This window comes from Marmota monax, unplaced genomic scaffold, assembly GCF_021218885.2.
Source record: "Marmota monax isolate L192 unplaced genomic scaffold, Marmota_monax_Labrador192_F-V1.1 WCK01_AAM20220418_F8-fsc00014, whole genome shotgun sequence".
Classification (NCBI taxonomy): domain Eukaryota; kingdom Metazoa; phylum Chordata; class Mammalia; order Rodentia; family Sciuridae; genus Marmota; species Marmota monax.
In genome coordinates, this window is record NW_026695222.1 from 12,501,704 (window position 1) to 12,517,823 (window position 16,120).

Below are 16,120 nucleotides of genomic sequence, written 5' to 3' on the forward strand. Positions count from 1 at the left end.
CCCCATCTGTGCTGGCATCTGAAGAGCAGGCAGTCTCTGGGCTGAGCCCTCTGTGAGACCTGATGCGAACTCCAGAGAGCAGGAGAACTGGTTACTGGACACCTAATTGGCTTCAGAAAACCCCACCCAATGTGCAAGGCCAAGGAGGGAGTAGCCAGGGCACAACAAAGCTGACCATGAAGGGTGGGGGTTGTGGGGAGGGGGAAGCCCAGGCCCGGGGCTGGGTCTGTGGAGAGAGGTCGTGGCAGTCTGAAAGGCACCTGCAGGCTGGGCTGGAGCCAGCTCTGCCTGATCCTCCCCCAGGGCTGGGGAGGCTGCCAGCCACCGCCAGCCAGAGTCAGTGACCTGCACCCACACCGGCAAGCCAAGGGCACTTACCCACCCATGTTCTCTGGTGTCTGCTCACTGCCTGGGGTCACCTTTTGCTCTGGGCATCCAGACAGGGGGCAGTGCCTATTCAAGGGCTGGAACAAACCCTTCCCCCAACATCCTCAGGCCTAGCATCTAAGCCTGGAGTCAGGCCCGGAGCAGCAGAGGCACCCGCTGCCTGCCCTCGTGATCACATTTGTGGCAGAGACTCTGCTTTGGGCATTAATAACCAGCTCTCAATAGGGGATGGGTCACAGCTTGGAGGAGGAATGCACAAAATGGACGTCTCCGGACCTTGCTCTATTAATATGACCAGCAGAGTGGGTACTAATGAATATCACTAGGTCAATACTTTGCCATCTTGCCTGAGACATTAAAATTAGGATGGACAAGCTGAGACAGTGGCACACGCCCATCACCCCAGCCACTCAAGAAATTGAGGCAGGAGGATCACAAGTTCAAGGTCAGCCTCAGCAGCTAGAGATGAAGTTCAATGGCAAACTGCCCCTGGGCTAGAATCCTCAGTACCAAAAAATAAATTTAGGATGGACAACCTCACCCCTCAAGCACAGCAGCCTTATCTGTTCTGAAATCTCTGCTCCCCACCGCTGGCTCCCCACTGAGAGGTCAAGGGGGACCAGCAAGACTCCCCAGCCAGCCTCAGCCTCCCTCCCCTACCCAAAGGTCCCCCATGGCCCACTGTGTCCTTGGGCACAGAGATGCCAGCTCTGGTACAGGGTCCCAGCACTGAGTCACAGCCTCTTCTTACCACTGAAAAGGGCTGACAGATTACCTTCTTGATGTCATTCCCAGAGGCCTCAGGGACACTGGCCCGTGACACTCCCTCTCAAGGACAAGACACACACCCTTCCTGGAAAAGCATTTTAATCTGCTCATGCAGGCAACAGAGGGAGATGGTGGCGGTCAGACCCAAGGGCGTGCTCTCAGCTGGCCCGGTCTCAGCAGCTCTGAGCCTCCAACAGCAAAGGCGGAGCAAATTCACCCCAGAAAGCCAACGTGGAGGGGCGAGCTGTGGCTAGCTGTGACCTGCAGGCGAGGAGTGGGGGTGCTGGTGGCTCACAGAGCCCCTTCCAGAAGGTCTGGGCCGCAAGCCCGCAGGAAGAGGATAAAGGCACTGGGCACAGGTGACCCAACAGCAGGCTCAGGTGGGGCCTCTACACCACCTGTGGCAAACAGGCCATCCCCACAGGGCTTCTGCCTTGGCCAAAGCACAAAACGGTCTTGCAGCCCAGAAATCAGAGCCAAGTTCCGAGCCCAGCCCTGCCCACAACTGCCTCCGGATGTAGGGCTGGGTCCACCATCTTGGGTTCAGTGGCAGTTCTGACAGCTTGGGTGGCAAGGAATGCCATTCACACGGCAGCGGCAGCCCCCACTGGTGTCTCCGGGGCCCTAGAGGACAGAGGGAAGCGTCCGTGAAGCAGGGAGGAAGGACAGCCTGCCTGTGCTGCTCCCTCAGACCCACCTGAGCACACCTGCCACTCGGGCCCTCGTCCCCGCAGGTCCTCCTGAGCGGCCCTCCTGGCTAGGCCACCTGGTAGAGGCGGTCATGCAGGCCTTTTCTGGGCCCCGCAGCTCCCCTATTACAAGAGTCGTGTCCGTCTGCCGCAGACCCAGGGTGGGAGAGGCTTGGACAGTACTGGCACATCCGGGTGGGCAGCGCTGGTGCGAGAGCGAGCAGACCCCTCCATTTCGTCTGTGTCTCCTGTGTGCCACACGAGGAGCCCCAACTCCAGTAACACCCCCAGTGAGGACAGCTGACTTCAGCAGAGAGCTCCCAGGGGACCTCTACCTAGCAAATGCCTTTGTCATTTGATTCTGACAAGCCTGAGGCTCCAAGGTTGTCCCAGGGGAGGAAGCTGAGCCTCAGGGAAGTGCTCAGTGTGGGGGGCCAGGGAGGAGGCTGCCGGACTCCTGACTGCACTTTCCCACTGTCCTCTGCAACAGGGAGGGAGAAGGTTCCTGTAAAGGCCTGATGTTGGGCACTGGCAGCCATATACTTAGCCCCTGGGGCACCAAAGCAGCCAGAGACCGGAGGCCAGGACAAGAGTGTGGCTGGCCTCGGACAGAACTGTACTGAGGACACTGAAATCTGGATTTCACCTAATTTTCTGTTTTCTGCAGAGTGATCAGAGCTGAACCCAAGGCCTCACATATACTAGGCAAGCACCTACCACTGAGGTACTCCCCCAGCCTAGATTTCATATCTTTTTCACCTGTCATGAAATACTGTGCGCTTTCAATACTGTTTACACCATTTAAAGATGTAGCTGGGCTCAGTGGCACATGCTTATAACTCTAGTGACTCAGGAGGCTGAGGCAGGAGGATCCCAAGTTCAAGGCCAGACTCAGAAATTTAATGAGAGGCTTTAGAATTTAGTGAGACCCTGTCTCACAATAAAAAATAAAAAGGGCTGAAGATGTAGCTCAGTGGTTAAGCACCCCTGGGTTTAATCCCCAGTACCAATAAATAAATACTTTTAAAATAAAAATAAATGGGCTGGGGTGGTAGCTCAGTGGTAGAGTGCTTGCCTCCCAAGCGTGAGGCCCTGGGTTCGGTCCCCAGCACCATGTAAAAATAAACAAATAAAAAAAGAATAATAAAGATATTGTGTCCATTTTCAACTAAAAAAAATTAAAAATAAATAAAAATGATTAAAAAATAAAAATGTAAAAAGCTACTGTCATGTGTAACTAATTAGAACAAATTAAAAAAAAAATTAAAGTGTAAAAAGCAAGGTGCAGTCGCACATACCTGTAATCCCAGCAATGCAGGAGGCTGAGGCAGGAGAATCATAAGTTCGAGGTCAGCCTCAGCAACTTAGTGAGACCCTCTCTAAACAAATAATAAGGGCTAGAGATGTAGCTTCGTGGTAAAGAGCCCCAAGGTTCAAAACCGGGTACCAAAAAAATAAAAATGGGCTGGGTATGTGCTCAATGGTAGCGCACACCTGCCTGTGTTCAGTTAAAAAAAAAAAACAAAAAACAGATGTTAAAAAACCCTCTCCTGGGCCGGGCTGGGGCTCGGTGGCAGAGCACTTGTCTAGCATGTGGGGCTTGGAACAGTCCCCAGGCTATAGTTTTCCAAGCCCCTCTCCCAGGCAAGCCCCACTCTCCCCACCCCACCCCCAAGCCTTCTGCTCCTTGGACAACTCACCCCAGGGCCCCACCGCGGGCCCTTGGTGACCCAGCAGATCTCGGTGTGGCAGACGGTGCAGCGGATCCAGTCGCACCCATCCTTCTTCTGCACCACAATATGGCACTGCGGGCAGTGCATGGCCTCGCCCTGCTGCAGCAGCACCTGGAGCAGAGGGTGAGTGGGCGGGGACTGCCGCCTGCCGCGCCCACCCCTGGAGGCTTCCAGCTCCCTCCCAGAACTTCTCTGGCCTCCTTTGTCACAGCGGTCCCCTGCCTCCACCCAGACCCTGCTCCTGCTGCTCACCACCTGACTCCGGGCCTAAGGCCCATCCCGGGATGGGAGTTGACAGAAGGGAGCTCTGCGCCTCCAGGGATCTGTGAACTCAGCTCGAGAAGCCCTCAGAGCAGAAATCAGCCCGACCCTGGCTCACCCTCAGCATCTCCGTGGTCTGCCGGGCTGCCACGTCATTCTGAGCGCGCAAGGCCAGGTCGTCCTGATACTCCCTGCAGTTCATGCGCTCGTGGATGGCCTGCGGGGGGAGGGGGGGGGTCCAGGAGAGAGTTCCCGGGGCTTCAGACTGGAAGCACTACTTCAGGCACAACCAGAGAAGGTCCCTGGGCCTCTGTGGTTCTGACCCCACCAGAGGTCCATTGCTTGGAGACCCAGTTTGCCAAGCCTGAGTCTGAGCCTGGGCTCTGCCTGCTCATCACTTTAATGGGCAACTTTTGAAGGCATTGGGATGTGCCTGGGGAAGGATGGGGCAGGGTTGGGTGGGTCTCGGTGTCTGGCTTAGCATGGGACCAGTTAAGTGTGCGATGTAGAGTCTGAGCTGAGTTTGGGGCCAAGTTTGGGGCTCGCAAGGGTCAGGGCTCCATACGGGACCAGGATTCAGTCTGTGACTAGGGCCAAAGCTGAACTCAGCCCAGGACCAGGACGTGGTCCAGGATCAGGATCAGTACTAGGCTGTGCTGGGGCCAGTGCTGGGATTGGCCTCCCGGGTCAGGGCAGCGACATGCAGCTCCTCATCACAACTCCCAGACCAACATCGCCGCTCCCTCCCCATGGGAACAGGCGCTGATCTCTGATGCAGTCAGCCTCCACAGAACCAGGGGAGGAGGCAGCGTGGGACCACGCACCTTGCAGAGCAGGCAGTTGACGTGGAAACACACGGGGCAGGTGAACTCGTTTACATCATCCTCAAAGAAGCACCAGCCCTTGCAGTCTGGGGTCTTGCAGTGGTAGCTGAAGGCGCTGCGGTTCTCGGCAATGGAGACACTCAGGTCCAGAAACCGCTGGTAATCCTCGGGGCTCAGGAGCTGCCAACACACCATGTCCTTGTGCTTGGGGTTCAGAATACCCAACAGATGGCCCTCTGTGCCACCAAATATCCTCCAGGAAGCCCCAGCCCATACAGTCAACCCAGTCCGAGTACTTTTCTCCTATAACCCTTCTAGTGTTTAAAGGCTCCATGCAAGCCGGGTGCCAAGGTGCAGGCCTGTGATCTCAGCCACTCAGCAGGCTGACGCAGGATAGCAAGTTTGAGGCCAGCCTCAGCAACTCAGCAAGATAATATCTCTAAATAAATAAATAAAAAGTAAAAAGAATATCCTGCCTCAAAATAAAAAATACAGGTTGGGGATGTGGCTCAGTGGTTAAGAATCCCTGGTTTCAATCTCTGGCATCAAAGTAAATAAATAAACAATAAACCAAAAATGAAAATAAATTAAAAGGGCTAGGGATGTAATTAGATGGTGGAGTACATGTCTAGCATGCAGGAGGTCCTGGGTTCAATACCTAGTACCATGGGAAAAAAAAATAAGAAGAAGAAGCAATGATAAGGGCAATATAGTTAAATTAGTATCCTGGTACATCATACTCAAAAAATCAATTTGGGCCAGGCATGGTGGTGCACACCTGTAATCCCAGCAACTTGGGAGGCTGAGGTAGGAGGATCACAAGTCTGAGGTCAGTCTCAGCAATTCAGTGAGGCCCTAAGCAACTTAGTAGACTCCTGTCTGAAATTAAAAAATACAAAGGGCTGGAGATGTAGCTCAGTGGTTAAGCCCTCCTGGGTTCAATTCCTGATAGTCTCCCGCAAAAAAAAAAAAAAAATCCCAGTTTGGGCTGGGGATACAACTCAAGGCAGAGCACCTGCTAAGCATGTATGAGGCTCTAAGTTCAGTCCCCCACATACAAATCAATGTCATACAGACAGAGGAAATGATTATTATATTATATAACATTTTTGTATTATATGTAAGATTCTTCAGCAAAATAATAAGTTGGTGCGTCTTTGCCAGTTACAATGAGGTAAGAATCAGGCCTCTGCTCTGTATCTTGACTGGGTGGTGGTTAGGGCTCTGGGTTAGGGTAGAAAGCTTGCCTAGCCTGGGAAGGGCCCTGGGTTTGATAACCAGCACTGAAAAAGAAGAGAAGAAAAGAAAAGAAAAAGAACTCATCCAGCTGCACAGTGACAATGGGTACATTTTATTGTGTACTAAGTATAATTTAATAAAGTTGATTGGTTTTTTTAAAAAAAAAATATGTCTGCCAGAAATACTGGAGGAAACGGGACAAAATGCAGTCGGAGGATGTCCTGGGATGGGAAGAAACGGGGGTCCTATGTGCATGTCTGGGAAGCATCTCCCATCTGGCCCTTGGCACCTCTGGCCCTGCCTCCATGTTTTGGCCTGCGAACCCCAGACGCTTGATTCTGGGAAGGCCATTTTCTTGCAATTTGAAGTTGGTGAATCAAGCCCAACAGTTTACACTGTGATGGGGAAATGGAGGTCCAGAGGAGGGAAGGATTTGCTCAAGTCATCAGTACCTAGAGGGGAAACTGACCCCTTAATAACCTGAACCACAAGAGCAGCAGCACGCACACAGGAGCCTCCACAGCACTGTGCTAGGCTGTTGCTCATGTCCCCTCCCACAGGGACAGCAGGTAGAAGACAGCAGAGACTCGCAAGCACTCCCACACCCAGGCTCCCCACAGCTGCTCCTGGAACCCTGGAACCACCACCAAGTGAGCCCTGCCAGCCTGCAGGTGGAGAGGGGCCACATGAACCAGTCCACCATAGTGGCCCACCTGTCAAGCCCAGAAAAGAGCAGCCTGGCCCAGTGCAGACAAGAAGCACCCCCTGCTCAGCCTAACTGGAATCACTAACTTGCAACTGATCACTTAAATTGTTGGGAGCCATTAAATCTGGGGTGACTTGTTACACAGCAAAAACCAGCTGATACAAGGGCTTGCCATGTGCCAAGTCTACTCTAACTTGTTCATGCACACCCTCCACCACAATCTCCACAATTCTTGAAAGGAACTCAGGGGCTGGGGATGTGGCTCAAGCGGTAGCGCGCTCGCCTGGCATGCGTGCGGCCTGGGTTCGATCCTCAGCACCACATACAAACAAAGATGTTGTGTCTGCCCAAAACTAAAAAATAAATATTAAAAAATTTTCTCTCTCTCTCTCTCTCTTAAAAAAAGAAAGAAAGAAAGGAACTCAGGTCATACACCCAGCCCCGGGGCCCAGAGCTCCCCACCCCAACAGCTCTATCTCTTCCCTTCATGAAGGAAAAGTTACAACTGTCAGTAAGTTTCAGCTACTTCCCCCAAATCCTGTCCTGGTTGGACCCCAGTGCCCAACATGGGGGAGGCTCTTGAAAAATGTCTACTGAGATGTCAGGCCAGCTTAGGCCAGCTCCAAGGACTCTGGGGCCTTCCTGCCCCCAGCCTTACCGCCCGGATCTCCCTCTCCAGCAGCTTGCCCGGGCAGGAGTAGGTGTTGTCGATGAAGGGGCAGGAGACCTCGGCCTCCTGGCAGTTGCGGATGGTGCCCTGCAGGCACTCCCTGGGGGGGAGGACAGGGTTAGGTCCTACAAATGCCCACAGGGACTCCACCCTCCCATGGCACAGCCTGACCCCAGGGCCCTAGCTGGGCTTCTCCTCAACACCCGACTTCCTTCCATCCAGCAGCCCCGCTATTCCCTGCTGCTCTGACCCAGGCCCCCATCACTCCACCTGGTGACACAGCCTCCTCCCTGCCCCCACCTGGCCCCTAAGTCCACTCTCAGTACCGCAGCAGTGTCAGTGCCCAGGAGCTCCCCACCCCTTGCACCCCAGCACCCACGCAAACCCCCATGTGCTCGCTGAGCCCCGGAAAGCCCAACCCCTCTGTCCCTCTCCTCTGGACCCACAGGTCTCCTGAGACAAGTGAGGTCCTGAGACAAGTGAGGTCGAGGTCCAAGCCTGGGCCCAATCTTCTGTTCCAGGGACGCTCCTTAGAGGCGTCCTGACGGTCCCCAAGCAGGGCTCATGACCCACTGCTCAGCCAGCAATTATCCATTAACATAGGCCTCCTCCCCAATGTCACCTCCAGGAGGAAGAGGGGACCTGGCGCTCAGTACAGCTCTAGCAATGACCACCGTGGCAAACGAACACGTTTTCCCAGTCCAGGGGTGGAAGAGCCACGATTGGGGTGGGGTGGGGTGGGGGATAGCGCCAGCCAGTAGAGGCCAAAGTTGATACAAGCTGGGAGGGAAAGCGGCCCATTCCCCTCACCTGGGCCTGGGTAGTTGGGGTTAAAATAAGGGCAGAAAGTCTGCAGTCAGAATGCCTGAGTTCATGTCTGGGCTTCTTACATGGGCTGTGTGGCCTTGGGGAAGTCGCTTGGCCTCTCTGTACCTCCCACTGCTCCTCTGCCCTTGGGGAGACAGGGCCTACCTGGAAGGTTCTGCGGGTGTCCAAGGAAATGAAAGCACACAGGCCCACCCACTGGCGGCCCTGCGAGGGACCGCGCGCCGCTGGGTGGGGGCGGGGCGCACCTGCAGAAGGTGTGCAGGCACTCGCGCAGCACCACCGCCTCGCCGGGCGCCAGCGCCGAGTAGCACACGGGGCACTCGGCGGGCTCGGTGTTCAGCACCAGGCTCCGCTGCTCCAGCTGCACGTGCTGCAGGTAGTTCCCCTCCTGCTGCTGCTGCTTCCGCTGGGCACACGAGCGGGGCCACGGGGCGGGTCAGGGTCTTGGGGGTGGTGAGACCAGGGTGGGGGCAGGGTGAGGGAGAGGGGCGGGGCGGGCGAGCGTGGCCAGGCTGGGAAGCGGGTGGAACAGCGGTGGAAAGGACGTGGCCGGGGTCTGAGGTCCTGCCAGGCACCGGGGCGGGGCGGGGCGGGGCGGAGACGCAGAGGGCACAGGTGGGGTCTGGTCAGTTAGGAAGGGGCGGCAAAGCCGGGAGACAAGCAAGGCTACAGATGGGACCGGAGTGGGGTGATGGCCAGGGTGGGGCAGGGGCTGTGCTGGTAGGGAGAGGGGTGTCACCACAGGGGCTCCTGGAGGGCAGTCATTCCCCCAGGGAGAGTGAGAGGCCAGGGTAGGCGGGGCCAGAGGCGAGGGGAGTAGGGGCAGGAGAGGACAAGGTTGGGAGGAGTGAGGGTACAGGTGGATAGGGGTGAGGTCCCTGCTCAGGCCTCCTCAAGGTCACAGCACGGATGTTGAGGTCACAGCAGGGACACTTGCGTACATGGGGGGTTGTTAAAGTGCAGACGGAGACACAGCCCACACAGGACGGAGCACATGAAGAAACTGGATGTGCTCCACAGCAGGAAGCAGAGTCTCGGCCCAGGGTGACCTCAGAGACAGGTAGCGCGCAGTCAAGTGAAGGGCCACAGCTAGCGGTAAGGTCAGGAGGGCAGGGCAGTAACGAGGGAGGAGCGGCAGGGGGCTCCCTTCCTGGCCTAGGCCTCCCGCGTCCAGTGGGCAGGAGTCTGTCCCGGGACTGGAGCGCCCACCTGCTGGTACTGGCGCAGCGCCTCTTCCTCGCTGGCCAGGCGCGCTCGCTCCTCCGCGTCCGGCTGGTAAGAGGTGGGAACCTGGTAGGTCTCTGGCCGCGCCTGGCAGCACATCTCGCAGCCAGGTCGCGTGGGCTTGTTGATGAAGGTGCAGCCAGGGCACTGCCAGCCCACCTGGGAGCAGAGAGCCATGAGCAGAGTGGCAGACCCGGTGGGGCAGGCAGGGCACACAGGACTGCCGCTTACCGGTGGGGGCTCGGGCACTGCATCTGGCTGCTGGCCAGGCTCCTGGGGGGCCCCGGACTTGGAAGGATCTGGCTCCAGGGGACCCCTTGGCTGCAGCGTGAGATCCTTGAATCCCAGATCTGCAGAGGAGGAAGGCCGGCAGGATCCATGCTATCCACTGTCCACACCCTGAGCGAGCCAGCCAGGCACCCCACCTTCAGCCTCTCTCCTCCCTGGACCTGACTCCAGCCTTGTCCTGCCAGGTGGGCATTCTGGCTCCCTCAGGGATCAGATCCCTACCCCACCCATGATGCTCCAGACTCGGGCCTCCTGATGCACCCAAAGAGCCGCAGGGTCCCCTCTGAGGAGGCCTGTCAGAACACCCAGGGATCCATTTGTGAAGAAACCAGAGAAAAAGAAGGAATGGCGCCAGACTTCCAGTCAGCTCAGGGGAGTCAGGAACCAGGGAGAGCCCCGGGAGGAGGGTTGGGATGGGACTGCTTCTTTTGTCATGAAGGATATCTGTGGGGCTACTGGTGAAACCTGAGAGGGGCTGACTGTACTACATTGATGCTGATTTCTGAATTGGAGAGCTGCACATGGTAACACAAGAAAATGACCTTTTTATTTACAGAAATGACACTGAAGTATTTGGGGAAGGAGACATCATGTCTGACCCTTATTCTCAAATGGTTCAGAAATTAAAACCATTTTATATTTAGAAGAGAATGATAAAGCAAAGCAAATATGGTAAAGTGTTCATATTTGGGAAAGCAAGTGCGGTGGTGCACGCCTGTAATCCCAGCGACCCGGGTGGCTGAGACAGGAGGATTGCAAGTTCAAGACCAGCCTTAGCAACTTAGGAAGACCCTGTCTCAAAAAGGGCTGGAGATGTGGCTCAGTGGTAAAGTGCTCCTGGTTCAATCCCTGGTACCAAAAAAAAAAAAAGTACTTCGGAACTTATGTAATTTTTTTGTGCAATTCTGTAACTTTTCTGTAGTTATGAAATACTGCAAAAGTAAGAAATTTAGAATAAATACTTGTTATAATTATCACCATACCCCGTTTACAGATTATAAAAACTGAAGATTCAGAGACAGGAACGAACCTGCCTGAGGTCACACAGTTCTGGTAAATGCCAGGGCCAAGGCGGAACTCCACCTCGCCCCACACCAGATGTTCTAAAGAGGGTTCCCTGTAGCGCTCTCTGCCCACGTCTCTGTCCCTGACCCCCCGTCCAGGCAGGCACTGTGCCCTGCTCGCTACGGCCTCAGGTGAGCCTGGCCCTGTGTGCGCCCCACTGCCTGGGCCAGGGCCTCACCTTCCAGCATCCGCAGCTGCCGCTCCCGCTGCAGCTCCCGAGGGTTAAGCGAGGTGTTGCAGGCTGACAGCAGGTAGAGGTAGGCACTGTCCCCATTCCGCCGCACGCCATGGGAGTGTAGAGTCTCCTGGTCCCGTGCCAACCGCTGCCCAATTACCCACTGCTGCAGTGTGGGTGGGAAGCCATAGTCCAGGAATACCTGGCAGGGGCCAAGAGAGGGGAGGGAGGGAGGAGGGCGGAGGTGAGGAGAGGCGCCGAAACAGGCCCCATAGGGACTCCCACCAGCCCCTCACTCACCATGTCCTTGAGGGAGGCCACGGTCATATCAGGGCGCACGGTGAGCCAGATGGTGACGGTGTGCATCTGGGCATCCTCCACGCTGACACACAGCCTGGAGGGGAGAGGGGGGCCACAGGTCCGCCATGGCCACCAGCTAGGACGTGTACACATTTGCTCGCATGTCCACTCACAAGACTCCCGTCTTGAGGAGACTCCCCTGGATTCCCGGGTCCCTCTGCTTCCTCCTCTATTAGGGCCACAGCCGAAGTCCCTCCACCAGCCCCAGGCAGCACTTAGCCTGAGCCACAACTGGCAGCACGGGGGCTGCCCTCCCCACTTCTCCAGCCTCTTCCATCCCTTCTCCAGGCCTTTCAGCCAAACCTCCAAAAGTGGTCATTTACCACGTGCAGAGGCCCAGTGCATACTGACTCTTAATCCTCTCAAGGAGCTCACAGGCGGTACTGTGGTCTCTTTTCCACAGATAAACATGTTACATGTTTATGCCAAAGTACAAGGAATGACTGCCAGAGGCAGGATTTAAGGCCAAACACCATTATTTCAGTGCTTTTTTTTCCCCCTGTTGTTGGACATAATACCTTTATTTACTTATTTTTATGTGGTGCTGAGGATGGACCCAGCATCTCAGATGTGCTGGGCGAGCACTCTACTGCTGAGCCAAACCCCAGCCCCTATTCCAGTGGTTTTGTTGTTGTCTGCAGTAGTGGGGACAGAACCCAGGGCCTCCCACATGCTGGGCAAGCACTCTTTCACTGAACCTCAGCCTGATATTATAAATTTTTCTCAAGGATCCTCAAACACTTTTGGAAGACTAAAAATATGAAAAGGAAGAGCTAATAGGAAAAACCAGAACTGACTCCAAAGGAAACAGAGATGATGTAAAGTGCAGAACAATCTAATGAGCACTCTCAGACTTGGGAACACATTACATCTCCAAAGCAAGGATAGCAAGAACGAATCTGAAGCCAGGTGTGGTGGCACACACCTGTAATCCCAGCCACTTGGAAGGCTGAGGCAGAAGGATCACAAGTTTGAGGCCAATCTGGGCACTTTAGTGAGGCCCTAAGCAACCTAACGAGACCCTGCCTCAAAATGAAAAATAAATACATAAAAAGCACTGGGGTGTAGCTCAGTAGAAAAGTGCCCCTGGGTTCAATCCCCAGTACCAAAACAAAACAATAAAACAACAACAAAAAGCTGGCAAAAGACATATATAGGCAGTTATCCAAAGAAAAGATGCAAATGACCAACAATCACATGACAAGATGCTCCACATCATTAGTTAACAAATGATTTGGGAACTACAAGTCAAAGCACATTGGGATACTACTTCAGACTCACGAGGATGCTATAATCAAAACCACACGCTGCTGGCCAGAATGTGAAATGGTGCAGCCACTTGGAGAACCAGCCTTGCAGTTCCTCGTTAGGGTTAATGTAGAGTTACCCTGTGACCCAGCAATGCCACTGGGCGGTAACCCCAAGAGAAATGAAAACAAGTCCACCTGCTCACACACGTTCACAGAAGCATTATTCATAACAGCCAGGAAGTACGAACAACCCGAATGGCCATCAACTGACTGAAGGCTAAAGACAAAGTGATTTGTCCACACAGTGGATTGTTGTTCAGCAATAAAAAGAAAAAAGTTCAGATACATATGGTAAACATGGATGAATCCAGAAAACATGTTAAGTGAAAGATGCCAGACCAAAAAACCACCTGTGGTAAGATTCCACATAAATAAAATTTCCAGAATAGACAAATCCCTAGAGATAGATGGCCCTGGAAAGAAGATGGAGAGGGACTTACTGCTAATGAGTATATTATTTTCTTTTTCTTTTTTGTTACTGGGGAATTGGACCCAGAAATACTTCACCACTGAGCCACATCCCCAGCCCTTTTTATTTTTTATTTTGACACAGGGTCTCACTAAGTTGCTTAGAGCTTCACTAAATTGCTGAGGCTGGCCTCACGGGTCACTGGGATTACAGGTATGCGACACCATGCCCAGCTGAGTATGGGTTTTCTTTATGGGATAATAAAATGTTCTAAAATTGACTGTGGGGATGACTGCACAACTCTGACACACTATTACCTTAATAGGCAGCAATAAAAAAGCAGTAAAAAAAGAATCAGAGACATCAACATTTATTGAGTGATTACACTTTGGTGTTTCAGTAGAGATTAAAACCTCTGGGGCAAAGACTGACAGCATCCATTCTCCCTTGCTTCCCTTGCTAAGAGAACCCTGCAGTCTAGCTGGATACCCGGCTGTATTTCACAGCTTCCCTGCAGACTGAGTGTGGCTGTGAGAACAAGATTAGGAATGAAGCAGAAGTATGTGCAACTTCTAGTCTACGTTCTTAAGAGAAGTCTTCCCTTCTTCCTGATGAAATGGCTGGAGCTGGAACAGTCATTTTGAACCATGAGATGAACTTCATGAATAATGAGACAGAAGAAAGATGTGCCTCTGAGGACCATGAGCTCAGAACCTCCAAATTTGAACTGACATTTTTTATGCCACTGTTATTTTTCTTCTATTATATGAAGACTGATATCCTAACAACCCTATGACTACTGTTATTGTTTCATTTTAAAAAATGAGAAAGCAAACTCTGAGAGGTAAAATAACCTGCCCCACATCTCAGTGACAAACTGGTGTTTGAATCCAGGGACACTCGGCCACTAAGCCACGTCCCCAGCCCTTTTTATATTTTATTTAGAGACAGGGTCTCGCTGAGTTGCTCAGGGGCTCGCTAAGTTGCTGAGGTTGGCTCTGAACTCACAATCCTCCTGCCTACGCCTCCTGAGCCACTGGGATTACAGGTGAGCGCCACTGTGCCCAGCCAAGAATCATTCTCGAGGGTGCAGTGGCACATGCCTGCAATCCCGAGGCTGAGGCAAATTAAAGCCATTCAGTGAGACCTTAACTCAAAATAAAAAACAAAAGGGCTGGGGATGTTGCTCAGTGGTTAAGCACCCCAGGTTCAATACCTGGTGCAAAAAAGAAAAGAAAAGAACATTTGATAGGCTGCGCATGAAGGTTCAGGAAGCCCAAGTCCCTGGCCAACCACGCAGGCCTCACCTGATGTCCTGTGTCAGGGAGACCTCGGGCTTCAGTTTCACACTCACGGGCACCCGTTGCTCTGCCAGCCAGATGGCACACTTCATAGCCGCCTGTTCATCCCCACCAGCCACTGCCCGGGCGAGACTTAGGGCCATCTCCTCTGCTATTGTCAGCAAAATAGAAGCAGGTTAGCACAGGTTACATTTGGGGAGGTGGGGGGTGAAGGGGATGAGGGACATGGTGACCCCGTGTGCACACACGCAGCTCCCTATCTTCCTGATAAACCACTACATATCCTTCTCTACCCAGCTTTAAAGTCCCTTTCTCTGGAAGAAAGTCCCTTCTCTGACACTCTCTACTCCTGCCAACTTAGGCTCATTTGGTTCCATTTTTCCTTCCTACTCAAGACTTCCCATACTTCCATTCATTTATCTGATGAGCATTCACTGAGCTCCTACAGTGTGTGACCCACAGTCCCAGGAAATGGTTAAAATAAACAGGGCCCCTCCCCTCAAAGACCTGCCAGTCCAGAGGAGAGGGAGAAATAAACAAATTTAACAGGACAAAAAAAGAAATCAGATTGTGGTCCATTTTGGCAAGAAATAAACAGGGTAAGGAGATCAGGGACGGTGCTGAGATCTGAGGAGGAGCAGCAGGGGGGACGTGGAGGGTGAAGGGGGTGGTGTTCATGTGGAGAGGAGTAAGGGAAGGCGCAGCAGGATCAGAACAGAAGCCAGTGGGGCTCCACTACAGTCAGCAAGGGGGTAAGTGCAGGGAGAGGGGGTGGGGGGTCACCCAGGGCTCAGGACTTGGTGCTAAGAACACAGGGGCAAGGAAGGGTTTGCAGCTGGGCAGTGAAACCGCCCAGGTTCTACAATGTTGGGTGGCCTGGGCAAAAGAAGAGGCAAGGAATTCTGATAGGCCCGCTGAGGTCCGTCTCCCCACCCGCCCAGGTCTCAAGTCAGTGTCCTCTGGTGGTGCCCGCCCACCTCCTATCGCAGCACAGAGCCGGCCCAGAATGCAAGAGAAGAAACTGAAGGGCAGGTGGGCTGAGAGAGGGCAGGCAAGGCTGGGACCCCTCCTCTCCCTCCCTCTGTGCCCACCTTTCTTGATCTTCTCGTCCATCTGGCTTGGCTGCGCCCATCCCCCAGAGGGGGGCTGTGGCTTCGTGGAAATGCTTCCTCCAGGCCACCTGGGAGAGAGCATGCGACCAGGAGCGACTCAGCCTCGGCCAGTGGCCTTGGGCGCCGGCCCAAGCCCCTTCCATGCTTTGGTGTCCCGGGCGGCAGCCGGGTAGCGTCACACCACCCGGGGCCCGGGCCTGGCACAGGAAACTGGCCAGAACCCCACCCGGGACGGTGAAAGCGCAGGGGGCACCCAGGCAACGGGCGAAAGAGGAAACGGGGCTGGGGCGGAAAGGAGGGAGAGGACGCCGGCGCCGCACGGCGGGGGCGCTCCAGGTCCCCGAGGGGCGCCCCGCTTCCCCTGGGAGCGCCCCTGCGGTCTGGGGCTGCGGCCCTACCCCAGCGCTCCCGGAGGCGCCTGTCATTCGGAAGCAGGGGACCAGCTCCGGCGGAAGAGAAAGTGAAAGTGGTGGCCCCGGAAGTGGGGCGGGGGGGCCGGAAAATTGTCTCCTCTCCCGGGACCCCCCTCCCGGCCCCAGCGGCAGGAGGCGCCGAGGCTGTCCCCGCGCCCCCGCCCCCGCGGGCCCGGCCGTCCCCAGCGCCCAGCCTCCCCGATCCAGGCGGCCCCCTCGTACTGACCACAAAACCCCCGACCCGGGCTCACCCGAAGCGCCGTGCCGCCGCCGGAGGCGGGGCCTGGGGATTGTGGGAGGGACCTGGACCGGAGGACGGGGGTCTGAGCTGAGCCCGAGCCTGTCGGGAGGGCGGGGC

General features: G+C 54.7%; 1 protein-coding gene across 6 annotated transcripts; it reads right to left on the reverse strand.

Moving 5' to 3' along the window:
* Window positions 1-1,237: 1,237 nt before the first annotated feature.
* Rbck1 (RANBP2-type and C3HC4-type zinc finger containing 1) lies at window positions 1,238-16,120 on the reverse strand. Of its 6 annotated transcripts, none has more exons than XM_046432905.2 (14): window positions 16,014-16,120; window positions 15,329-15,417; window positions 14,244-14,388; window positions 11,158-11,293; window positions 10,861-11,059; window positions 9,561-9,679; window positions 9,315-9,488; window positions 8,351-8,511; window positions 7,266-7,377; window positions 4,663-4,842; window positions 3,957-4,055; window positions 3,545-3,688; window positions 1,863-2,049; window positions 1,238-1,779 (listed from the first exon to the last, which is right to left on the reverse strand). In XM_046432905.2, exons 2-14 carry the CDS (start codon window positions 15,348-15,350, stop codon window positions 1,532-1,534), a joined length of 1,926 nt encoding a protein of 641 aa, XP_046288861.1. In that variant the 5' UTR covers window positions 15,351-15,417; window positions 16,014-16,120; the 3' UTR covers window positions 1,238-1,531. The 6 variants fall into 6 exon arrangements, with proteins under 6 accessions (XP_046288861.1, XP_046288863.1, XP_058431699.1 ...); XM_046432907.2 differs by having other exon boundaries at window positions 15,989-16,116; XM_058575716.1 differs by lacking the exon at window positions 16,014-16,120 and adding an exon at window positions 15,748-15,901 and having other exon boundaries at window positions 11,158-11,251.